Below are 27,360 nucleotides of genomic sequence, written 5' to 3' on the forward strand. Positions count from 1 at the left end.
GTATATCTACCTAAAGAAACAAAAGACCTATACATAGAAAACTATAAAACACTGATGAAAGAAATCAAAGAGGACACAAACAGATGGAGAAACATACCGTGTTCATGGATTGGAAGAATCAATATTGTCAAAATGGCTATTCTACCCAAAGCAATCTATAGATTCAATGCAATCCCTATCAAGCTACCAACGGTATTTTTCACAGAACTAGACCAAAGAATTTCGCAATTTGTATGGAAATACAAAAAACCTCGAATAGCCAAAGTAATCTTGAGAAAGAAGAATGGAACTGGAGGAATCAACCTGCCTGACTTCAGACTCTACTACAAAGCCACAGTCATCAAGACAGTATGGTACTGGCACAAAGACAGTAATATAGATCAATGGAACAGAATAGAAAGCCCAGAGATAAATCCACGAACCTATGGACACCTTATCTTTGACAAAGGAGGCAAGGATATACAATGGAAAAACGACAACCTCTTTAACAAGTGGTGCTGGGAAAACTGGTCAACCACTTGTAAAAGAATGAAACTAGAACACTTTCTAACACCATACACAAAAATAAACTCAAAATGGATTAAAGATCTAAATGTAAGACCAGAAACTATAAAACTCCTAGAGGAGAACATAGGCAAAACACTCTCCGACATAAATCACAGCAAGATCCTCTATGACCCACCTCCCAGAATATTGGAAATAAAAGCAAAAATAAACAAATGGGACCTAATGAAACTTAAAAGCTTTTGCACTACAAAGGAAACTATAAGTAAGGTGAAAAGACAGCCCTCAGATTGGGAGAAAATAATAGCAAATGAAGAAACAGACAAAGGATTAATCTCAAAAATATACAAGCAACTCCTGCAGCTCAATTCCAGAAAATTAAATGACCCAATCAAAAAAATGGGCCAAAGAACTAAACAGACATTTCTCCAAAGAAGACATACAGATGGCTAACAAACATATGAAAAGATGCTCAACATCACTTATTATCAGAGAAATGCAAATCAAAACCACAATGAGGTACCATTACACGCCAGTCAGGATGGCTGCTATCCAAAAGTCTACAAGCAATAAATGCTGGAGAGGGTGTGGAGAAAAGGGAACCCTCTTACACTGTTGGTGGGAATGCAAACTAGTACAGCCACTATGGAAAACAGTGTGGAGATTTCTTAAAAAACTGGAACTAGAACTGCCATATGACCCAGCAATCCCACTTCTGGGCATACACACTGAGGAAACCAGATCTGAAAGAGACACGTGCACCCCAATGTTCATCGCAGCACTGTTTATAATAGCCAGGACATGGAAGCAACCTAGATGCCCATCAGCAGATGAATGGATAAGGAAGCTGTGGTACATATACACCATGGAATATTACTCAGCCATTAAAAAGAATTCATTTGAATCAGTCTTAATGAGATGGATGAAACTGGAGCCCCTTATACAGAGTGAAGTAAGCCAGAAAGATAAAGAACATTACAGCATACTAAGACATATATATGGAATTTAGAAAGGTGGTAACGATAACCCTATATGCAAAACAGAAAAAGAGACACAGAAATACAGAACAGACTTTTGAACTCTGTGGGAGAATGTGAGGGTGGGATATTTCAAAAGAACAGCATGTATACTATCTATGGTGAAACAGATCACCAGCCCAGGTGGGATGCATGAGACAAGTGCTCGGGCCTGGTGCACTGGGAAGACCCAGAGGAATCGGGTGGAGAGGGAGGTGGGAGGGGGGATCGGGATGGGGAATAAGTGTAAATCTATGGCTGATTCATATCAATGTATGACAAAACCCACTGAAATGTTGTGAAGTAATTAGCCTCCAACTAATAAAAAAAAAAAAGAAAGAAAAAAATAAAATAAAAGAACAGGCACTGTTCAAAAAAAAAAAGAAAGGGGTGAGAGGTAGAAGGGAGATTCAAGAGGGAGGGAGAGGACCTATGTATATCTATGACTGATTCATGTTGATGTATGGCAGAAACCAACATGATATTGTAAAGCAGTTATCCTTCAACTAAAAACAAATAATTTTTTTAAAAAAGGAAAAAATTGGAGTGTGCTTTCTCTGTAGAAGAAAAGAACAGTGACAGAAATTGGAGTTACATTCAGATATTTTAAAAATATGTTATAGTATTAGAAACAGGCTTCCCAACCAAAATAAAGAATATGACTAGCTTTATTCCTGTTTGGCTGATGACAATTTGTAAGCCTCATCTTTTCTTCTTCTACTGACATCTGGACTAGGTGACTTTAAAGAAAGCTCAAGTGATACTTCTTTGCAACAAGAACAAAATTTAAATCACATAAGGTCTGGTTTTTCACTGAGAACCTTCATGCCCAATCTATCCCCAAAAGACCATAAAAATCTCAAAACTGCATCCTTCCTGTGCTCTCTCAAGCCATTTTTGGATCTGGTTTCTAGCCACCTGCCCTCCACAGAAAGCCTCATTATGTGTGTAATAGACCTTTTCATATCCTATTGAGATGTGTGTATCACTACCAACCTCAACAGCTAAACTAAATTTTGGATGGGAGGTCCTTCCTGCCTCTGCCTCATTACTACCACAACACTATACTCCAAAAGGAAAAAGTCTAGCAGGGATTAAAAAGTAGAAGTTACCAGGGAAAAGGTTCTGCATAACATGTGAAATAAACTTGCAACAGTCAGTTAACTAGTGACAAACTCAGTTCAGTTCTGTTCAGTCGATTATTCATGTCTGACTCTTTGCAACCCCATGACTGCAGCACACCAGGCTTTGCTGTCCATCACCAACTTCCGGAGCTTGCTCAAACTCATGTCCATCGAGTCGGTGATGCCATCCAACCATCTCATCCTCTGTCGTCCCCTTCTACTCCTGCCTTCAATCCTTCCCAGCAACAGGGTCTTTTCCAGAGAGTCAGTTCTTCACATCAGGTGGCCGAAGTACTGGAGTTTCAGCTTCAGCATCAGTCTGTTCAATGAATATTAAGGACTGATTTCCTTGGGATTGACTGCTTGGATCTCCTTGCAGTACGAGACTTTCAAGAGTCTTCTCCAACACCACAGTTCAAAAGCATCAATTCTTCAGTGCTCAGCTTTCTTTATAGTCCAACTCTCACATCCATTCATGACTACTGGAAAAACCATAGCCTTGACTAGACGGACCTTTGTTGTCAAAGTAATGTCTCTGCTTTTTAATATGTTGTCTAGGTTGGTCATAACTCTCCTTTCAAGGAGTAAGCATCTTTTAATTTCATGGCTGCAATCACCATCTGCAGTGATGTTGGAGCCCAAAAAAATGAAGTCTGACACTGTTTCCACTGTTTCCACTGTTTCCCCATCTATTTGCCATGAAGTGATGGGACCAGATCCCATAATCTCAGTTTTCTGAATGCTGAGCTTTAAGCCAACTTTTTCACTCTCCTCTTTCACTTTCATGAAGAGGCTCTTTAGTTCTTCTTCACTTTCTGCCATAAGGGTGGTGTCATCTGCATATCTGAGGTTATTGATATTTCTCCCAGCAATCTTGATTCCAGCTTATGATTCCTCTAGCCCAGCATTTCTTGTGATGTACTCTGCATATAAGTTAAATAAGCAAGGTGACAATATACAGCCTTGACGTACTCCTTTCCCTATTTGGAACCAGTCTGTTGTTCCATGTCCAGTTCTAACTGTTGCTTCCTGACCTGCATACAGGCTTCTCAAGAGGCAGGTCAGGTAGTCTGGTATTCCCATCTCTCTCAGAATTTTCCACATTTATTGTGATCCACACAGTCAAAGGCTTTGGCTTAGTCAATAAAGCAGAAATAGATTTTTTTTTTGAACTAGAAATAGATAGTTTTTCTGGAATTCTCTTGCTTTTTGATGATCCAGCAGATGTTGGCAATTTGATCCCTGGTTCCTCTGCCTTTTCTAAAACCAGCTTGAACATCTGGAAGTTCATGGTTTATGTATTGCCGAAGCCTGTCTTGGAGAATTCTGAGCATTACTTTACTAGTGTATGAGATGAGTGCAATTGTGTGGTAATTTGTACATTCTGTGGCATTGCCTTTCTTTGAGATTGGAATGAAAACTGACTTTGTCAAGTCTTGTGACCACTGCTGAGTTTTCCAAGTTTGCTGACATATTGAGTGCAGCTCTTTCACAGCATCATCTTTCAGGATTTGAAATAGCTCGACTGAAATTCCATCACCTCCACTAGCTTTGTTCATACACACTCACCTAGAGCCAGACATCCTGGAATGTGAAGTCAAATGGGCCTTAGGAAGCATCACTATCAACAAAGCTAGCATGTGAGATATGTGCAATTGTGCGGTAGCTTGAACATTCTTTGGCATTGCCTTTCTTAGGGATTGGAATGAAAACTGACCTTTTCCAGTCCTAAGGCCACTGCTGAGTTTTCCTAACTTGCTGGCATATTGAGTGCAGCACTTTCACAGCATCATCTTTTAGGATTTGAAATAGTTCAACTGGAATTCCATCACCTGCACTAGCTTTGTTTGTAGTGATGCTTCCTAAGTCCCACTTGACTTCACGTTCCAGGATGTCTGGCTCTAGGTGAGTGAACACACCATCGTGATTATCTGGGTCTTGAAGATCTTTTTTGTGTAGTTCTTCTGTGTATTCTTTCCACCTCTTCTTAATATCTTCTGCTTCTTTTAGGTCCATACCATTTCTGTTTTATTGTGCACATCTTTCATGAAATGTTCCGTTGGTATCTCTAATTTTCTTGAAGAGATCTCTAGTCTTTCCCATTCAATTTTTTTCCTCCATTTCTTTGCATTATTCACTAAAGAAGGCTTTCTTATCTCTCCTTGATATTCTCTGGAACTTTGCAGTCAAACTGGGCTACCCCATGAGTATGAGGTCTCCATGGTTAGGTGGAATCAAGCAGAGTCTGGGAGGTCATCAGTGAGGAAGCTGAGAGAAGGCCATATTAATTATGGGAAAACTATCAGCTAACGATAATTGCTGCTTGAAATACAAATCAGGTGGACAAAACCACTTACAAGTAATATGTATCAAATTTCAATATTCATTGATTTACTAATTCCATTTCAGAAATTTTATTCTAGAAAGCAATCAGAAATATTCACTGATTAATATGTTTTTTTTATATTATTAGCGACAAAGTGTTGAAAACAATCTATCTGGACAAATAAATAAAGCTTGGTTAAATAAACTATGGTACCTGCAAAATAATAGACTACTATACTATTAATAATGATAATGATAATAAAAAATGGTAATGATAAAAGAACATGCAAACATATTTATTTAATATGTTAAATTTTAACATAAGAGTACAGAACAATCTATTTAGATGAACCTTGTGTTCTTATCACTGCTTCTGTGAAATCTCCCACCCATTCATAGGTAATATGCACCAAAAGTCCACATGATATGCAATGACAGTCTACTTGAGAAACTTACTCAAAAGAAGAAACCAGAATCACCCATATAGCTGTAATTATTGCATTATTTATACCAGTAGCAGCAAAAAACAAGGGGGAGAAACCTATCTGGATGACCATATATCAGTGGTAAAAAACCACAATACCGAGTCACAACTTAAAATATAGCCTTAGTAAGTTAATAATGTTCTTTAAAAATGAAATATTGAGGTTAAAAACCACCTATGTCTTATGATCCTGATCTTGCTCCTTCCCTGTGAAGTCTCCTACTCACCCATTTCTGTCCTATCCCCTCTTCCAGTCCTACATGGGCATCCACACACGTGTACACTGAGCAAATGTGTGCTGCTGCAGCTCCCTCCCTTCACACCCAAGGAGAGCTATAATACAGCCTTATGCACAGAGAAGGACTTGGTGCAAAATCTATACCTGAACCACTAATTTTATTTCAGTCTTATTGGGATTAAGCACATTTCCCAGCTCCTCTTACAGATAAGCACATTTCCCAACTCTTGTGACTGAGTTACAGCCCATGGAATATGAATGAACTTTTGTATGCCTGCCATACCTCACCTATTAAAAACAGTATTGCACTTTTCTTTATTCTTTCCTTCACCCCCACTACCATTCAAAGAGATGAACTCTGGGTGTCACAGGAAGGCAACCATGTGCTGAAGGTATCAAAGGCCCTGGAAACCAGGTGCTTGAAAAGGCCATTATGCCAACCACTTCACCTCTTACTACTGTCATGTGAGCAGAAAGTAAACTTCTGTTGTATTTGAGCCATTATCTCTCTATAGTCTACTTGTAAAATCATTTAGTCTGCCCAAGCAGTTACTGTTAATTACATAAAGAAAAACCCACCGTTGGTTTTTTTTAATGCGTCCACCAAACATAAGGCTTCCTCTTGAATTCTGTGTTCAATAGTCCTCTTCCCCATCCCCATATTCCTCAAAACCATGAGGGAGAAACGCCGAGTTTGCTTCCATATTTCACCATTGCTGAAAACAATTCCTATCAGGACAAAAATCAAAAACAGAGAAAAATAACCCATTGCCATGAATTCTAGCTGAGAGTCTTTAAACCAGGAAATGACAAGGACACCTAAGCAGGGATTAAATGTAGTAGTGACAGCCTCAGGAATTCCTATTGGGCCCTTCATCGCCTGCCTCCTCCTCTCTTAACCCAGCTTGTATCTTACTGTCAAGACTCTTGGTTTTACATATTACTACACTCTTCCTTATCCATTAGCTCCTGAAAAATTCAGAACAACCCTAAGAACCAAGTGTTTTGTCTCCATTTTACTTATGAGGATGCTGAAAATCACAGAAGCAAAATGCTTGCTCTTTGGTGACACAGCTAAAAATCCACAGAGCCCAAGTTATAGGTTAAGTTTTGGGGGCTGATTTGTGCACTGAAAATGAACTGTAGGAGAAACAACAAAAGATTCAATTCTTAAGACGGGTGTAAAGAGCACTTGTGTATTGAAAGGAAGCTCATGAAAATCTATTCCTCAAGTAAGGAACATGGCCATAGCTCTTCCCATTTTGACATTTTCCTTCTATTTGCTAATCTCCTCCAAGAAATATGGATGTCTTCCCCGTGTTCTACCCTGCAGGTGCCTGCCCCCCCTTCTGACAACCCCACAGCTAGGCTAGGTCTATAATACAAACCATAAAGCACAAATATGCTCTGATAAGAGGGTCATGTGGAAACACAATAAATATAAATCAGAATGTTAAAGAAAATCTTTTTAAATCAAATACTTGCTCTGTCATCTGCTTTTTACATTGTACCAAGAAAGTTCACTGTCAGACTTCCAGAGCCAAGGACAATTTCAGAGGAAAAGACAATGCTCATAGGGAGCTTGTCTAATAAGACCTTAAAGAACAATGTAAAGGATGAAGTGACCCTATTCAGGCATTATTTTTGTAAGAACTCAGTGAACCACAAAGGATGGGACAGTTTAAGGTCTAGCTATTAAAAAACAGATGACAGACAGAGCAAGTATTTGATTTCAAAAGATTTTCTTTAATATTCAAATTTATATTTATTGTGTTTCCCCATGACCCTCTTTTCAGAGCATATTTGTGCTTTATGCTTTGTATTATATTCTATTGGATAAAAAAATTTGCTGTGCCTTTTTTTCTAAGAAGAATAGAAAATTGAATGCAATTTACATATTCCAAACCTTTGTTGGTTCCATGTATACAATATGCAAGCTTCCAAAACTAGCCTCTTAGCAACCATGATTCAGGCCAGAAAGCAAAATGTTCAATAAATAGGACACTTTATTGTCATTTTCCTCCCTTCTTTTTCTCTCTGTCTCTTTCTCATTTTCTTACCTGGCCATAATTTATTAATAGAACATTAGTGATTAGAAGATTTGCTTTCACTGCACTTAATGTTTCATTCAGACCGTGTCATCTTCATAATTTTAAATATGGATTAATGATCCATAGAAAACTGTTTATTTATGATGCTTTCATAAACTTCTCTATTACCTATAATTTCTCAATTCCTTAGCCTATTTGAGTCTTTCCAACCTACAATTCCCACACACTTCTCAAATAGAAGCATACCTAATCCCTGGTTGATGTGGTCTGCCACTGGTAAACTACCTCTGCCAGAAAATTCCTCACTCTGATCAATCAGGACTTGCTTCACTGCTTCATATCCATGCAACACCACAGTGGGCTTCATGCCAAAATACAGAGTGAACACAGGACCATAATCTTCTGCTAGCTGGAGAAAACAGGAGATGCAAGAACAGTGAGCATTTCAAAACTGAAACTGTAGATAATGTAAGAAAATATAGATAATGTGGGAAATGTTTTCAATCTTCTTAAGATTCACCCATTATAAAAGATTTCAATTTCTAGAACCAGTAATATAATATGACATCACTTTACTACAAGGGTAATTATCATTATATTATTAGGAATACTGTTATTATTATCATCACCATCAATAGTTATTCTTTATTCAGCTCCTACTGTGTGACAAAGGCCATAGTATGAATTCTATTAGTATTATTCTATTAAGCTTTTTTCTGCCAAACCTATAATTGCTCCTTCCTTAATATAGTGGCAATAAATGATATGTTTCTTCTGTTTAAAGGAAGGTGCTCCATCTCTCACACATACAGACTAATAATCATCCCTCCATCACCCATTCTTCACATCTTTAGCACCAGAGACCTCTAAGCTTTCAAAATGCACAAGGACATAGCCACAGACATTTTCCATCTTCCTGGTGTGATGATGTAAGTTTTCATGAACTGAGATAAGCAGAAGGGATGTACACAAATTCTACACTGGCATAAATGGGTGACAACACATCTTTCATTTCTCCTCCTATCCATAGATTGAAATGACAGCATGGAGATGACCCCTCTGTGACAGCCTTAGAGCACAGGATGGTAAACTACAAGACTGAGGAGATCTGGTTCTCTGAAAGACCTCATGGAGGAGAGGCAGCCCAGCAGCACTTAACTCTATGCTTTCTATGTGGAAGGCAGAAATAAACTGTCTTCCTTAAGTCACTGCATTATTGTGGTCTTTCTGTCATGGCAGCTTATTTAGTGTACTACATGATATAGACTTTCACTCTTTCAACTTGTCCAATGTTTGAGTCCTTTTGCTACCTTCTAATTCATTCTCCATACAGCAACCCATTTCACAAAGCAAATGTTAAAGGACATCCTATGGCTCTTATGCTAAAAACCAATGTTCTTAAAATCCTTGTAAAATCTACATACTCTGGTCCCTGCTTACCTGCCTAATCTCATCTCACACCATGCTTTTACCTACTCTCTGGGCAACAAACAAATTGGTCCTCTTTCAGACATTCCAATAACTAAGTCTGCTCCAGACTGAAAAAAAAAAAATGGAACAAACATTTACTTGTATTTTATCCAGTTAATGACTAATTATTTTTCAGATCTCAGCTCCAACTTCACTTCCACAGAGAACCCTTACTGACTGTGCCTCCTGCCTGTAATCCTTTAAACTACATCACCTTTTTCTGCTGCACCTTTTTCTACTGTGTTCCTATTACATGGTTTGTAATCATACACTTATTTGCATGATTGTTTCATAAATACATGCTTACCATTTAGACTGTAAATTCCATACCGCTGACTTTTTTTTTTTTTTTTTAATTCACTGCTCGTATAGCTAAAGAACCTGCCTGCAATGTGGGAGACCTAGGATCAGTCCCTGGGTTGGGAAGATCCCCTGGAGAAGGGAAGAGCTACCCACTCCAGTATTCTTGCTTGGAGAATTCCATGGACACAGGAGCCTGGCTGGTGGGCTACAGTCTATGGGGTCCAAAAGAATCAGACATGACTGAGTGATTAAAATTTTCACTTTCTTTCACTTTGAAAATTCCCAGCATCTGACACACCTGCTACTGAAAATAGGCACTCAATAACTTGTTACACTCAGGTATTAATATTTGTGCATAATAATTATTATTCACATTTTAAAGAAATAGAAATTAAAGCTCAGAGAGATTTATAAAATTTGACCAAGGCTGTGAGTTAACAAGTGTATGACCTGGGGTCCTGACACAATCTCTTCAAAACCAGAGTCTGATACACAGAAGGAGGAGCTTCCAGGAGCAGTGCTCTCATAACTACCTTTCCCAGAGAAGTCAGATTTCAAATAATTCCTTCAAAATTTAAAGAGCTATAGAACAGTTATTCATTCATTGAGCAAATGCAACAGAAGCTGTGAAATCTCTTGAAACTTGGTTATTTCCTTGATTTCAAATCAATGTATTCTTTCAGGAAAATTTTGGGGTTGTCACTCTGTAACTATACAGTTTTTAAAAATTAAAGCAATTTCATTGCCATTAGAATTCACCAAAAAAAAAAAAAAATGCTATAAAGGACACATAGATCACAACATGGACAGAGAATTCCTACTTTTGACAATTTCAACAATGATCTCATTGATCTCACTCCATTCTGGCAACCTTTAGCTGTATGCCATCTAAAATCATGTCTGGGTGTCATACATCATTGAGAAGTGGGCTTTATCCCAGGGATGAAAGTATGGTTCAATATTCTCAATTTGATCAATGTGATATACCACATTAATAAATAAAAATAATATGGTAACTCAATAGATGTAGAAAAGTTTTCTATAAAATCCAATATCCATTTAGGATTAAAAATTCTCCACAAAGTAGGTATAGAGGCAACATACTTCAACATAATTTAAAAATCACGTATATAATAAGTCCACAGCTAATATCATCATACTTGACAGTGAAAAACTGAAAGCATTTTCTCTAAAATCAAGAACAAGACAAAGATGCTCACTCTTGCCAGTTTTACTCAAAATATCATATTGGAAATCAAAGCCATAGCAGTCAAAGAAAGAGAAATAAAAGGATTTGAAAAGAATGAAGTAAAACTGTCCTTATTTGTAGATAACACAATACTATGCATACAAAATTCTAAGTTCAGTTCAGTCGCTCAGTCGTGTTCCACTCTTTGCGACCCCATAGCCTGCAGCACTCCAGGACTCTCTGTCCATCACCAACTCCTGGAGTTTACTTAAACTCATATCCATTGAGTCAGTGATGCCATCCAACCATCTCATCCTCTGTCATCCCCTTCTCCCCCCACCTTCAATCTTTCCCAGCATCAGGTCTTTTCAAATGAGTCAGTTCTTCACTTCAGGTGGCCAAAGTACTGGAGTTTCAGCTTCAGCATCAGTCCTTCCAAGGAATACTCAGGACTGATTTCTTTTAGGATGGACTGGTTGGATCTCCTTGCTGTCCCAAATTCTAAAGATCCCAACAAAAGTCTTCTAGAGCTCATCAGTGAATTTGGAAAAGTTGTAGGATAAAAAAATTAACATACAGAAATCTGTTCCATTTCTAAACAATAAGAACAAACTATCAGAAAGAGAAATTAATAAAGCAATCCCACTTATCATCACACAGAAGAGAATAAAATTCCAAGCAATAAATCTAATTAATCACAGAATTAAAAGACATGTACTCAGAAAACTATAAGATGCTGATTTAAAAAAAAAAAAAGACAATACAAATGGATGGAAAGACATAACATGCTCATGGACAGGGTAAGTTAATATTGTTAAAATGAACATATTACATGTTACCCAAGGAAATCAACAGATTCAAAGCAAATCCTATCAAAATACAAGTGTAATTTTCAAAGTAATACATCAAGTAATTCTAAAATTTGTATGGAAACACAAAAGATCTCAAGTAGGCAAAGATATCCAACGAAAGGACAGAACTGAAAGTATCATACTCCCTGATGTCAGACTACAGTACAAAGTTACAGTAACCAAAACAATTATACTGGCACAAAAATGGACACAGGTCTATAGAGCAGAACATATAGCCCAGAAAAAAACCCACACTTATATGAACAATGAATCCATGAAAAAGGACACTAAAATATACAGTGGGAAAAAGGCAATTTCTTCAATAAGTGGTGTGAGGAAAACTAGACAGCTACACATAAAGAAATAAATTAAAATATTTCACATGCTAGTAAGGTTATGCCCAAAATCTTAGATAGGCTTCAGCAGTACATGAATCAAGACCTTCCAGATGCAAAAGCTGGGTTTAGAAAAGGCAGAGGAACCAGAGATCAAATTACCAACATTCATTGGATCATAGAGAAAGCAAGATCTGTTGAGTTCAGTCGCTCAGTCATGTCCGACTCTTTGTGACCCCATGGCCTGCAGCATGCCAGGCCTTCCTGTCCATCACTAACTCCTGGAGTTTACTCAAACTCTTGTCCATTCAGTCAGTAATGCCATGCAACCATCTCATCCTCTTCTAGGAGAAAGCAAGGGAATTCCAGAAAAATATCTACTTCTGCTTCATTGACTACACTAAATCCTTTTACAGTATGGATCACAAAAAACTGTGAAAAATTTTGAAGAGATGGGAGTACCAGACCTCCTTACCTGTCTCCTGTGAAACCTGTATGCGGGTAAAGATGCAAGAGTTAGAAATTGGAATGGAACAATTGACTGGTTCAAAAGTGGGAAAGGAGTACAACAAGGCTGTATACTGTCACCTGCTTATATGCAGAGTATATCTTAACTTAGATGCAGAGTACATCATATGAAATGCTGGGCTGGATGAATCACAAATTGGCATCAAGATTACCAGCAGAACTATCAACAAGCTCAGATATGCAGATGATACCAATCTAATGGCAGAAAGCAAAGAGGAACTATAGAAGGGTGAAAGAGAAAAGTGAAAAACTAACTTAAAACTCAGCATTCAAAAAACTAAGATCATGGCATTCTATCCCATTTTTTCATGGCAAACAAAAGGGGGAAAGTGGAAGCAGTGACAGATTTTATTTTCTTGGGTTCCAAAATCACTGTGGACAGTGACTGCAGCCATGAAATTAAAAGGTGTTTCCTCCTTGGAAGAAAAGCTATGACAAACCTAGACAGCATATCAAGAAGCAGAGACATCACTTTGCTGGCAAAGGTCCATCTAGTCAAAGCTATGGTTTTTCTAGTAGTCATGTACAGATGTGAGAGGTGAACCATAAAGAAGGCTGAAGACTGAAGAACTGATGCCTTTGAACTGTGGTGTTGGAGAAGACTCTTGAGAGTCCCTGGGACTGCAAGGAAATCCAACCAGTCCATCCTAAAGGAAATCAGTCCTGAATATTCATTGGAAGGACTGTTGATCAAGCTGAAGCTCCAATACTTTGGCAACCTGATGGGAAGAGCCAACTCATTGGAAAAGACCCTGATGCTGGGAAAGACTGAAGACAAAGGAGAAGGGGGTGGCAGAAGGTAAGATGGTTAGATAGCATCACTGCCTCAATGGACATGAGTTTGAGCAAACCCCAAGAGATAGTGGAGGACAGAGTAGCCTGGCATTCTGCAGTCTGTGGGTCGCAAAGAGTCAGACACAACTCAGTGACTGAACAACACAGAAAGAAAATATTTTCTCATACTATATACAAAACTTAACTCAAAAAGAGTTGAGGACTTAAATGTAAGACCAGAAACCATAAAACTCCTAGAAGAAAACATAGGCAGTATACTCTTTGACATGTATCATAGCATATATTTTTGGATCTGCCTACTAGCGAAGTGAAAGTGTTAGTCACTAAGCTCTGTCCAACTCTTTGTGACCCCCTAGATTGTAGCCCACCAGGCTCCTCTGTCCATGGAATTCTCCAGGCAAGAATTCTGAAGTGGGTAGCCACTCCTTTCACCAGGGGATCTTTCTCAACCCAGAAATCGAACCCAGGTCTCCCACATTGTGGGCAGATTCTTTATCATCTTTACCACAAAAGAGAATGAAATTTTGCCACTTGCAATAACATAAACAAATCTGGAGGGCATTACACTTAGTGAAGTAAGTCAGACAGAGAAAGACAAATACTCTATGTTATCATTTATATGTGGAATATTAAAAAAAATAAAATGAATTAACTGAACAGAATATAAACAGGCTCACATACATAGAGAACAAACTAGTGGTTACCAGTGGGAAACAAGAAGAATGGAAGGGGAAATGAGAGGTAGGGGATTAAAAACTATAGGCTGCTATGCATAAAACAAATAAACTACAAGGATAAATTGTTCAGCACAGGGAATACAGCCTATATTTTATAATAAATTTCAAAGGAGCATAATCTATAAAATTTTCTATGTTCTCACTTGAAACTAACATAATATTGTAAATCAACTCTAGCTCAATTGAAAATAAATTAACAGGGTTCCCCTGGTAATCCAGCGGTTAAGAATCTGCCTCACAATGCAAGGGATGCTGGTTTGATCCCTGGTCTGGGAAAACCCTACTTGCTGCAGGGAAAAAGCCTGAGTACCACAGCTAGTTAGCCTACACTCTGGAGACTGTGAGGAGCAACTACTAAAGCCTATGAGCCACAGAGTCTGTCTGTTGCAACGAGAAGTCATGGCAGGAGAAGCCCGCACACTGCAACTAGAATGTAGTTTCTGCTCGCCACAATGAGAGAAAGCCTGTACACAGTGATGAACACCCAGCACAGCCAAAAATAAATATTTTTAAAATAAATGAATAAAAATAAATAACAGTGAATAAATAAATAAATAAATAAAATAATGTCCAGGTGTCCAGTGGGAACTCCCCTTTAAAACCACTTTTAACAAACATGGTGTCTGGGACTATGGAGTCTGGGACAAGACATAGGACTGTCTTATTTACTCATTACAAACAACTGGAAGAAAAGTAATCATACTTGCCTTGCTTATGGATTCGCTGACATTCTTAATATTTATCTGGAGAATATTTCCAACAATTGGGAGAGGTGTGGGCCCAGGTGGCAGCTTCCCTTTGGCATACCTCTGATTCCATAGAAAAAGGAAAATCAAAATAGAAAGACAGATCACCAGAACTACAAAGAGATCCATTGGTGTGCTTTGTGTGAGGGCAACTGAAAGCTTAGAATCCAAACATTTTATAAAAACTAAGTGCAAAGAAAAAAACAAACAAACAAAGTTCCAGCTTATCACCAAACATGCAATAAGTCTTTGAACTTTTAAATAAATACTGCTTTATCATCAGTGCACTTTGGCTTGTCAATAGATATTTAAACAAAAGGTTACATTAGTATTGATAAACATGTCAGTTTCAATGGAAATTTCAACTGAAAATAATTCACTTTCTCAGAGATGCCCATATTTTAGTAGTAAAATTGAAGCTATCAGAGTTTCAAAGGACTGGAATTCAAAATCACAACAAATGATGAGAGCATCTCAGCTCATCATATGAGCAGAAACAGAAGCACTCTCTTAGAGCTTTTTCTCATAAAAATCCATGGAAAGCCCAGGTGAAGACAGAAGAAAGGGGCAGGACAAATAAAGAAAGGAATAGGGAGCTGGTCTTATCTTAGAATAGAGTAGAGCTATCCCACTAGTCCTCGCAGAGCCCTTTTTTTGTACCAGGAGTTCTGACACCACTTACTTCCAGAGGAGATGCTGGTCAGTAGACAGTAGACAGAAAACAGGAATAACAAGTCAAGGAAAGAAATCACTCAAAGACATCAGTGGAAGGTCCCTTGACTGTATATCACCCACCCCGCTTCTTTGCATACCCATTTCCATAAGGATCACATAGCCAGAGCAAACATTGTATGTTCATACCTAAGTGAAAAAACACACTCCAGCATTCACTGCTATAAATATTTGAAAGTGTCTAGAAACTCACAGACATGAACAAAATTTCAAGACTCTAAAGATATTTGAGGACCTCCAATTACATAATAAGCATCAAACTTAAAAGTCAGAAAACTAATCCTTGAAGGACTTAACTTATTGAAAACACACAAGTTAAAATTATCAGATAACTTTAGCCATGAAAAAGAAAAAGTTATTAGAAAACTGAGAAGTTCTTGGTAATTAAGTATGTGGTGACAAAAAATATTTTTTAATAAATGGGTATGCTGAGTAATAAAATAGATTTAGTTCCATTTTCGCTTATTTTAAATAGCAGTAAGATTTAGTAGTAACATGGGTTTCCACAAGGATAGAGTACAAAATAATAATGATGAAAACATTAGACAAAGTTAAGTAGTATGGAAAATAGTTCTATTAATAGAAATCCTAGTGATTTTATCACAAGAGTTTTAAAGAGAGAGAAAAATAAGCAAAGGAAAGTGAATACATTTTTCCTACAATGATGAAAAATCCAAAGAATCCACCAAATTCTAAACAGGATTACAGAGAAAAGATCCACACTCCTAAAATCTTGTGAAACATGAGAATATCAAGGGAAAATAAACCCTGAAAAGTTTTAAAGAGAAAAAGGAAGTTACTAAGATGAGATTCAATTTAGAATAAATCTTTCCTTAACACAATGCTTATAAATGATTAAAAACAGTCAAGTAAAATCTTCAAAAGTTCAATCAGAAATGATTTTCAAAATTGTTATTCTATACCTGATAATCTCAATTCAACCATAAGGTCAAAGTATAGATATTTGGGGGCCTTCCATGGTGGTCTAGTGATTAAGACTCCATGCTTCCACTGCAGGGAGCAGGGGTTCAATCCCTGGTCAGGGAACTAAAGTTCCTCATGCTGTGTGGTACAGCCAAAAATAAAATAAGTAAGAAAAATATAGACATTTTTCGACATGTGAACATTCAGACTTTTATAATCTTGAAATCATTTCTGATATAATTACCTGAGGAAAAACTCCAAGAAAATGAAAACACATCCCCAAAAGGGGAGAAAGTGAGACACAAAATTAATGGTGTACAAAAGGCAAGCAAAACTTTTGAGTCTAAATAATGATTGATAATGTCATAGCAAAGATTAAAGAAATTATCAACTTATTTTCCATAAGAAAACAGGGCTAAAATTCTAGATGTTTCTAACAAAATATGCAAGCTGATATAGAGGGTAGGAAGTTGTCAGCATTTAGAGAGTGGTCTGTCTTATGCTAGTAAGGCTGTCGATAGTAATTCTAATTTTTAATTATATAGACAGATACAAGCAATTGCAATACAAAAATTTTGCCTGAAAGTTTAAAATACACTTAAAATGAAATATCTTTCCTTTTAATAGAAGAAAAGCAAAATGAAATGAAGAAAGCTTGATCAGTCCAGCTAAGGACAAATAAAAGTATGAAGTCTATTAAGCATGAGGTAAAAATCATTAAGTGAGGCACTAAGACTTCTCATTTCTTACAAAGACGGCATGGGTTTTTATCAGAAGCACCTCCTGAATATACTGCCCAAGACCAGTATGGACCAAATAAATATGAAGACTAAAAGTGAATTCTGTGTACAAAAATTAAGTGCAAACAATAGCAATGATGAAAATTACCCAAAAAGTTGTATGGAAAATAGTTCTAGAATGTCCTTTATTGCTATCAAGTACATCAATAACATTTATTTCAGGTATATCTGGATACTTATTTTGAATAACATTTAATCAATTAATTTAGATAATACATGCATGCTAAGTCACTTCAGTCGTGTCTGACTCTTTGTGATCCCATGGACTATAGCCGGCCAGGTTCCTCTGTCCAAGGGATTCTCCAAGCAAGAATACTGGAGTGGGTTGCCATGCCCTCCTCCAGTAAATCTGCCCAACCCAGATTCAAAATCACCTCTCTTGAATCTCCTGCATTGGCAGGCGGGTTCTTTACCATTAGCACAACCTGGGAAGCCCAACGTAGTTAATAAATACTTTCTAATATTTAAGAAGCTGAATTTAATAATAAAATACAACTAGCGTATAACTCGGAGAAGGCAATGGCAACCCACTCCAGTACTCTTGCCTGGAAAATCCCATGGACTGAGGAGCCTGGTAGGACGCGGTCCATGGGGTCGCTAAGAGTCAGACACGACTGAGCGACTTCACTTTCACTTTTCACTTTCATGCATTGGAGAAGGAGATGACAACCCACTCCAGTGTTCTTGCCTGGAGAATCCCAGGGACGGGGGAACCTGGTGGGCTGCTGTCCATGGGGTTGCACAGAGTCGGACACGACTGACACGACTTAGCAGCAGCAGCAGCATATAACTAACAAGATAAGATTGATTGAGGAAATATTTCACTGGTTCTTTTGTGCCAAATATTTCCCACCCAGTTAGCTCACTTGATCTTCATAAGATGTTTTGAACAGAAATATTTCAGCTGAATTACCTGATACCTGGAGAATCCCATGGATGGAGGAGCCTGGTGTGGTACAGTCCACGGGGTCGCAAAGAGTCGGACACGACTGAGCGACTTAACTAACTAACTAACCTGATACCGACCTCCCTGCCCAGTTAATAAAGGGTAGAGATGGAACGTGAACCTAAAACATTTGCCACACCACATATGCCAAGTATAACTTTAAAAAAGAAACTGGTGCTACACAACAGCAGCCTGGAGAGAAGTCCCCCTCTTAAGAGCTGAGCACATATAAAACTCAATCAGGACACCCAATGTTACTTAGTTTTCAACATGGATGTCAGCAAGAAGGTTCTCAGAGACAGGAGCTTCCCTCCAAAGCTTCTGCAGTAGCAGAGGAGCACGGCTCAGTGTGGAGGCTGGGGAACTAACCACATCTAATAACAACCCAATCTGGAAAGACCGCGATGTCCATATTCCTAAGATAAGAACACAACACATTTAAATTAGCATCTAAATGTAATAAAATCAAAGAACCAAATTTAAAAGCAGTGTTCCTTAAAGCCGCGACTAGATTTTTAAATAATGTGCCTAGAATTTTAAAGTGCTTTTTTTAAAGAAAATAAATGGCTTCCCTTAACTAAAAAATAATTATTTTTATTTGTAGAAAGTTGACGAAGCACTTTTGTAGCTGCCTTATTATTTGACTCTCATAATCAACTCATAAAACAGATATCTTTCAATCTATTTTACAGATGAGGAGAATGAGAACCAGAACTGAAGGAATGCATCCAAATTACTATTTCTAAGGCATAGTACAAGACTTCAACTCTGTTTTTGTAACTTGTGAACTCTTCATTGGAAAGTGTTTCAAGTCAAATATATTCTACATTTGCTGAGTAACTGTTATATATCTTGCAGCCTCATTTTGGCATGAAAATCCATTTAGGATTAAAAAGTTACTGAGTCAGTAATTTCATCATGAGTAAATATAAATAAGAGTTCAGAAAAGTTTGTCCCTTTGAAATCTTTAGAACTTCAGGAAGCCAGATTCACAGATTCAAAGAATTTTATTTCAAAGAAAAACACTTATTAGGTGCGCAACCCCATACCTATTGTGCACTGCCTCAGGACATTCTTGTACTGGAAGAAGAGTTGTTTTGTTGTTGTTATTCTTTTGGGATTCAGATGACCATTATATCCACTACTGTGGGCAATTGTTCTAAGAATCCCTTAGAAGAAATGGAGTAGCCCTCACAATCAATAAAAGAGTCTGAAATGTAGTACTTGGGTTCATTCTTAAATGACAAAATGATCTATGTTCATTTCCAAGGCAAACCATTCAACATCACAGTAATCCAAATCTATGCCCAAACCACTGATGCCAATGAAGCTGAAGTTGGTCAGTTCTATGAAGACTTACAAGATAGAATGAACACCAAAAAAAAGATATCCTTTTCATGATAGGGGATTGGAATGGAAAAGTAGGAAGTCAAGAGATACCTGGAGTATCAGGCAGGTTTGGCCTTGGAATACAAACTGAAACAGGGCAAAGGCTAGCAGAGTTTTGACAAGAGAACAGACTGGTCACAGCAAACAACCCTTTCCAACAACACAAGGGATGAATCTACATATGGATAATACCAAATGGTGAATACTGAAATAACATTGATTATGTTTTTTGCAGCTCAAGATGGAGAAGCTCTATACAGTCAATAAAAAAATACCTGGAGATGATTGTGGCTTATATCATCCTTATTGCAAAATTGTTCCTTGCAGCAAAAATTCATGCTTAAATTGGAGAAAGTAGGGAAAACAAGTAGGACATTCAGGTATGATCTAAATCAAATCCCTTATAACTACAGTGGAGAAGACAAATAGATTAAAGGGATTAGATTACATAGACAGAGTCCTGAAGAACTATGGACAGAAGTCTGCAATATTGTACAGGGGACAATGATCAAAACTACCCCAAAGAAATGGAAAACAAGAAGGCAAAGTGGTTAATCTGAGGGGGATCTGCAAATAGCTGAGGAAAGACGAGAAGTTAAAAAGCAAGGGAGAAAGGGAAAGATATACCCAAATGAATGCAGTGTTTCAGAGAATAGCAAGGAGAGATAAGAAAGCCTTCTTCAGTGAATAATGAAGAGAAGTAAATGAAAAAAATAGAATGGGAAAAACTTGAGATCTCTTCAAGAAAATTGCAGATATCACAGGAACATTTAATGCAAGGATGGGCACAATAATGAACAGAAACTGTAAAGACCTAACAGAGGAAGAAGAGATTAAGAAGAGGTGACAAGGATACACAGAAGAACTACACAAGAAAAGGTCTTAATGACCTGGATAACCATGATGATGTGGTCACCCATCTAGAGCCAAACATCCTGGAATGTGAAGTCTAGTGGGCCTTAGGAAACATTATGACAAATAAAGCTAGTGGATGTGATGGAATTCCTGCTGAACTATTTCAAATACTAAAAGATGATGCTGTTAAAGTGTAGCACTCAATATGTCAACAAATTTGGAAAACTCTGCAGTGGCCACAGGACTCGAAAAGGTCAGTTTTTATTCCAATCTCAAAGAAGAAGAGTGTCAAAGAATGTTCAAACTACTGAACAATTACATTCATTTCTCATGCTAGTAAGGTTATGCTCAAAATCCTTCAACTCTGGCTTTAGCAGTATGTGAACTGAGACCTTTCAGATGTACAAGTTGGGTGGGGAAAAGGCAGAGGAACCAGAGATCAAATTGTCAACATTTGTTGGATCATAGTGAAAACAAGGGAATTCCAGAAAAATATCTACTTCTGTTTCATTGACTACCCTAAAGCCTTTGACTGTGTGGATCACAACAGACCTTAGAAAATTCTTAAGGAGATGGGAATACCAGACCACATTACTTATGTCCTGAGAAACCTATATACAGGTCAAGAAGTAACAGTTAAAACATTACATGGAACAACTTACTGGTTCAAACTTGGGAAAGGAGCACAAAAAGGCTGTCTACTGTCACCCTGTTTATTTACCTTCTATGCTGGGTACATCATGTAAAATACTAGGCTGGATGAATCACAAGTTGGAATCAAGATAGCCAGGAGAAATAACAACAACCTCAGATATGCAGATGACACCATCCTTATGACAGAAAGTGAAGAGGACGCAAGAGCCTCTTGATGAAAGTGAAAGAAGAGAGTGGAAAAATCTGACTTAAAACTCAACATTCAAAAATTTGAGATCCTGGCATCTGGTCCCATCACTTCATGGCAGAGAAGAGGAAAAAGAGGAAACAGTGACAGATTTTATTTTCTTGGATTCCAAAATCACTGCACATGGTAACTGCAGCCGTTACACTTGAAAAAAAAAAAAATGCTTGTTCCTTGGAAGAAAAGCTATGACAAACCTAAACAGTGTATTAAAAAGCAGAGACATCACTTTGCTGACAAAGATCCATATACTCCAAGCTGCAGTTCTTCCAGTAGTCACATACAAATGTGAGAGCTAGATATTAAAGAAGACTGAGCACCAAAGAATTAATGCTTCCAAACTGCGATGCTGGAGAAGACCCTTGAGAGTTCCTTGGACAGCAAGGCGATCAAGCCAATCAATCCTGAAGGAAATCAACCCTGAATATTCATTGGAAGAACTAATGCTGAAGCTCCATTACTTTGGCCACCAGAGTAAACGACGGACTCCTTGAAAAAGACCCTGATTCTGGGAAAGATGGAAGGCCAAAGGGGAAGAGGGCAGCAGAGGATGAGATAATTCTATAGCATCACCAACTCAATGGACGTGAATTTGAGCAAACTCTGGGAGACAGTGAAGAATGGGGAAGCCTGGTGTGCTACAGTCCATGGGGTTGCAAAGAGTGGACAGGACTTAGTGACTGAATAACAGGAATAATTTTGAGAACCAAAGAAAAATTGTCTTTATTTTCAGAGTATATGATCATTTATGTAGAAAATCAATGGAAGCTACATAGAAGAGTAGATTTTTGAATGATAATATTCTCTCTGTTCCTCCAGAGCAATCTCTTTACCTGAAAAACTTGTGACTTCCCTTTTTCTATGCAAAATTTCTGGGGTCTCATATGCCTAACCATTTTACTCTTCATAGAAGGAAGAAACCATAGAAATTGTTCAGCCGGGACAGATCTTAGAAATGTTCTAATAAAGTACCTTATATCTGTACTTTAAGAGCAATGTGATAATGGCTCAGAGAGGCAAAGACTTCCACACATAATCACACAGTGGGTTAATATCAGAACTTCCAGTTGAAAAGTCTTTGCTTCCTCAAATATGTTTTTTAATCATGTGAATCTGAAGAAATTGTAAATATAATATTGACCATAGCAAACACATACTATTAAATTTTAACTCTCTAGTAAATTAACATGAGAAAGCTGAAAGGTTATGAAAGTTTGTGATAACCTGTCTTACCCCAGATAGTAGGGACATCAAAGTTTAGAGAACAACAGTCTTTTACCTAAAATCCTCAATCAGAGCTCAAAAAGAAACTGGGATGTCAATACAAGACATACTCTCTTGCCCTTTGCTCTCGGTGATCCCCAAAATTCTAAATAAAGAATAAGTCAGAATATTTGAGAACAGAATCTAGTTTCTAGGTCCCTGACCAGAATTCTAATTTGTGAGTAGGTAGAGAATGGGCATTAGTTGAGGCTAAAAAAATCAAGCCGTCCCCCAAGGAAGCAACATTCAGTGTGGTGAGGGAATCTCCTAGGTAGAAAGAGGTCCCCTCACCAGGAGAGGGAGAGAAGTCGGAGCAACAGGCTTCTCCAGCCTTTGGGGTCATTGTACAAATGTCCTGCTTTGATTTCACGCTGCCCAGACTCACAAAGCTCAGATGTATAGAGATGTGAGGAATAAGAAGAAATGCAGGGGCTACTAACAGCAGCCACACAGTAGAAGTTATTGCAGTTCACAGGGACCTACTTAGGAAACAAACTCAGCAGATTTCACCACTGATTAAACAAAGATCTTACAAGCCACCTGGCATTTCTGGCAGATGACACCAGCTTTTGTGCCACAGGTATTCACATTTGCTGATGCAGTTACTGGAGCCCCTTCCCAGTCTGTCCCCAGGCCCCCACCAGAGTCCAAGAGCCACACCCAAAGCCAGCTCAGATTTCTGAGGCTGTGTGAGTGCAAGATGCAAGCCTAGACTCCTCTGGCTCATACCCACTGCTGGTCATACACTTGGACTAACTGCTCCAGCTGAGCATCTGCACACACCCAGCCTGAGCCCTGTGTGTGACCTCCACTGCAGTGCACATGTCTAGAGGGGAGTTTGCAGCTGTGGGAGAATTTGCCAACAGCCCGGACCCCTGCAACTGCCTATGAGCCCTTACTTGGCCTGATTCTTGCCACCTACACACTGTATATATGTCTGTACCTGGCTTCATACTGAACTGAACTGAACTGAACTGAACTGACCTGGCTTCTGCCCCAACACAAGACCTGTAGCTGACTCATACTGCTGAGTTTGTGTCCACCACTTTCTCTGGCCACCACCAATGCCTGTCCTGTTCCCTAGCCACTGAGCCTTTAGACACCACTGAAGATGCCTATTATCCTTGCAGCCACTGGGCGATCCCAGCAGTGTTCATCAAGATCCACATAGTTTGTCAGTGTTGTGGTACCAGTGGCCTGGGCTAAAGAGACATCATGCCCCTTTCCTCAGACTCAGTGCTTCCACATGCTCCCATAACTCATACCTTGCAGCACTTGACCTAGAGTAACAGCATACATCAGCATACTCCCACTCACAGGTGAAAATCTTCTCTTACTAAAGAAAGTCCTGGAATGCCTGGAAGAATAATGCCTGGAAGAGGTGCATGCTTTTTCAAATCTGTAGACCTATGTGGAAGGCTCCAGGGATCACTGAAGAATCAGGGGGAAATGACTCCACCAGAGGACTACAGGAAAGCTCCAGTATCTGGCCCTAAACGAATGGAGATCCAGGAATTGCCCAACAAAGCAGTATAAACAATTGTTCTAAAGGTGCTCGGAAAGCTACAAGAGAACACAGATAAACAACTTAACAATATTGGGAGACAATAAAAGAACTAAATAGGAAGTTCAACAAAGAGATAGAAAATATAAAAAGAACCAAACATTGCTTATGAGTACAATGACTGAACAGTAGGCAGTTTCATCAGCAGACTGGACCAAGCAAAGAAAAGAAGCAGTGAGCCTGAAGACAGAAGATTGAAATTATATTTTCAGAGAAGTAAATTAATATATCAATGAGAAGGAATGAAAAGAGGTTATGGAACTTATTGGACATCTTTAAGAGAAATAATGTATGCACCATTGGAGTCCCAGAAGGATAAAGGTAGGCAAAAGGAGTGAAGGGCTTACTTAAAGAAATAATGGCTAACAGCTTCCCAAACTTGGAGAGAGATTTGGCTATTCAAGTTCATGAAGCAAATAGATCACCCCAAAACCTCAATCCAAAACAATCTTCTCCAAGACATGTGTAATGAAACTATTTAAAATCAAAGATGAGAGAGTTTTAAAAGCAACAAGAGAAAGCATATTTCTCTTATAAAAGGGACCCAACCTTAAGGCTATTAGAATATTCCTCAACAGACACCTTGCCGGCCAGGAGATAATGGGATGATACATTCAAAGTTCTAACAACAACAACCAAAAAAAACTTCCAATAAAGAGTGTTTTACCCATTATGGTTATCCTCCAGAAGTGAAGGCAAAATAAAGAATTTTCCAGTAAAAATAAACACAAAAGTAAACAAGTGGAACCTGATTAAACTTAAAAGCTTTTGCACAGCAAAGGAAACTTTAAGCAAGGTGAAAAGACAACCCTCAGAATGAGAGAAAATAATAGAAAATGAAACAACTGACAAATGATTAATTTCCAAAGTATACAGGCAGCTCAGACAACTCAATACTAGAGAAACAACCCAATCAAAAAGTGGGGAAAAGACCTAAACAAACATTTCTCCAAAGAAGACATACAGATTGCTAACAAACACAGGAAACGATGCTCAACATCACTGATTGTTAGAGAAATGCAAACCAAAACTGCAATGAGATATCACCTCACACAGGTCAGAATGACCATCATCAGAAAGACTACAAACAATAAATGCTAGAAGGGTGTGGAGAAAAGGGAATGCTCTTGTAATGCTGGTTGGAATGTAAATTGATTCAGCCACTATGGAAGATGGTATGGAGATTCCTTAAAAAACTAGGAATCAAAGCACCATATGACCCAGCAAACCCACTCATAGGCAGATACCCTGAGGAAACCAAAATTGAAAAAGACACATGTATCCCATTGTTCATTGCAGCACTATTTACAATAGCTAGAACATGGAAGCAACCTCAATGTCCATCGACAGATGAATGGATGAAGAAGTTGTGGTACATACACACAATGGAATATTACTGGGTAATAAAAAGAAATGCATTTGAGTCAGTTCTGATGAGGTGGATCAACCTAGAGCCTATTATACACAGTGAAGTAAGTCAGAAAGAAAAAGATAAATATTGTATCAGTTCAGTTCAGTTGCTCACTGGTGGTCGACTCTTTGAGACCCCATGGACTGCAGCATGCCAGGCCTCCCTGTCCATCACCATCTCCCAGAGTCCACCCAAATTCATGTCCATCGAGTCGGTGATGCCATCCAACCATCTCATCCTCTGTTGTCCCTTTCTCCTCCTGCCCTCAACCTTTCCCAGCATCAGGGTCTTTTCAAATGAGTCAGCTCTTCACATCAGGTGGCCAAAGTATTGGACTTTCAGCTTCAACATCAGTCCTTCCAATGAACACCCAGGATTGATCTCCTTTAGGATGGACTGGTTGGATCTCCTTGCAGTCTAAGGGACTCTCAAGAATCTTCTCCAACACCACAGTTCAAAAGCATCAATTTTTCGGCGCTCAGTTTTCTTTATAGTCCAACTCTCATATCCATACATGACCACCGGAAAAACCATAGCCTTGACTAGACGAACCTTTGTTGGCAAAGTAATGTCTCTGCTTTTTAATACGCTGTCTAGGTTGGTCATAACTTTCCTTCCAAGGAGTAAGCGTCTTTTAATTTCATGGCTGCAAACACCATCTGCAGTGGTTTTGGAACCCCAAAATATAAAGTCAGCCACTATTTCCACTGTTTCCCCATCTATTTGCCATGAAGTGATGGGACCCGATCCCATGATCTTCGCTTTTGAATGGTGAGCTTTAAGCCAACTTTTTCACTCTCCTCTGGCAATCTTGATTCCAGCTTGTGCTTCCTCCAGTCCAGTGTCTCTCATGATGTACTCTGCATATAAGTTAAATAAGCAAGGTGACAATATACAGTCTTGACGTACTCCTTTCCCTATTTGGAACCAGTCTGTTGTTCCATGTCCAGTTCTAACTGTTGCTTCCTGACCTGTATACAGGTTTCTCAAGAGGCAAGTGAGGTGGTCTGGTATGCCCAACACTTTCAGAATTTTCCACAGTTTATTGTGATCCACACAATCAAAGGCTTTGGCATAGTCAATAAAACAGAAATAGATGTTTTTCTGGAACTCTCTTGCTTTTTCAATGATCCAGCACATATTGGCAGTTTGATCTCTGGTTCCTCTGCCTTTTCTAAAACCAGCTTGAATATCTGGAAGTTCATGGTTCACGTATTGCTGACTCCTGGCTTGGAGAATTTTGAGCTTTACTTTACTAGTGTGTGAGATGAGGGCAATAGTGCTTTAGTTTGAACATTCTTTGGCATTACCTTTCTTTGGGATTGGAAAGAAAACTGACCTTTTCCTGTCCTAAGGCCACTGCTGAGTTTTCCAAATTTGCTGGAATATTGAGTGCAGCACTTTCTTCTTTCAGGATTTGAAATAGTTCAACTGAAATTCCATCACCTCCACTAGTTTTGTTCATAGTGATACTTCCTAAGGCCCACTTGACTTCACATTCCAGGATGTCTGGCTGTAGGTGAGTGATCACACCATCATGATTATCTGGGTCATGAAGATCTTTTTTGTACTGTTCTTCTGTGTATTCTTGCCACCTCTTCTTAATATCTTCTGCTTCTGTTAGGTCCCTGCCATTTCTGTCCTTTATTGAGCCCATTTTTGCATGAAATGTTCCCTTGGTATCTCTCATTTTCTTAAAGAGATCTCTAGTCTTTCCCATTCTATTGTTTTCCTCTCTTTCTTTGCGTTGATCACTGAGGAAGTCTTTCTTATCTCTTCTTGCTATTCTTTGGAACTCTACATTCAAATGGGTATATCTTTCCTTTTCTCTTTTGCTTTTCACTTCCCTTCTTTTCACAGCTATTTGTAAGGCCTCCTCAGA

General features: G+C 38.5%; 1 protein-coding gene across 1 annotated transcript in view; it reads right to left on the reverse strand.

The window, feature by feature from the left end:
* LOC122709463 (cytochrome P450 2C31) overlaps positions 1-14,861 on the reverse strand; it is a 38,233-nt gene extending 23,372 nt beyond the window's left edge. The window contains exons 1-3 of the mRNA XM_043926857.1: positions 14,658-14,861; positions 7,989-8,151; positions 6,271-6,420 (exon numbers count right to left, since the gene is read on the reverse strand). Of these exons, the coding sequence (XP_043782792.1) occupies positions 6,271-6,420; positions 7,989-8,151; positions 14,658-14,825 (481 nt within the window). The 5' untranslated portion in view covers positions 14,826-14,861. The remainder of the gene's footprint in view (positions 1-6,270; positions 6,421-7,988; positions 8,152-14,657) is intronic.
* Positions 14,862-27,360: the final 12,499 nt, after the last annotated feature.

Source organism: Cervus elaphus, chromosome 15 (assembly GCF_910594005.1).
Source record: "Cervus elaphus chromosome 15, mCerEla1.1, whole genome shotgun sequence".
NCBI lineage: Eukaryota > Metazoa > Chordata > Mammalia > Artiodactyla > Cervidae > Cervus > Cervus elaphus.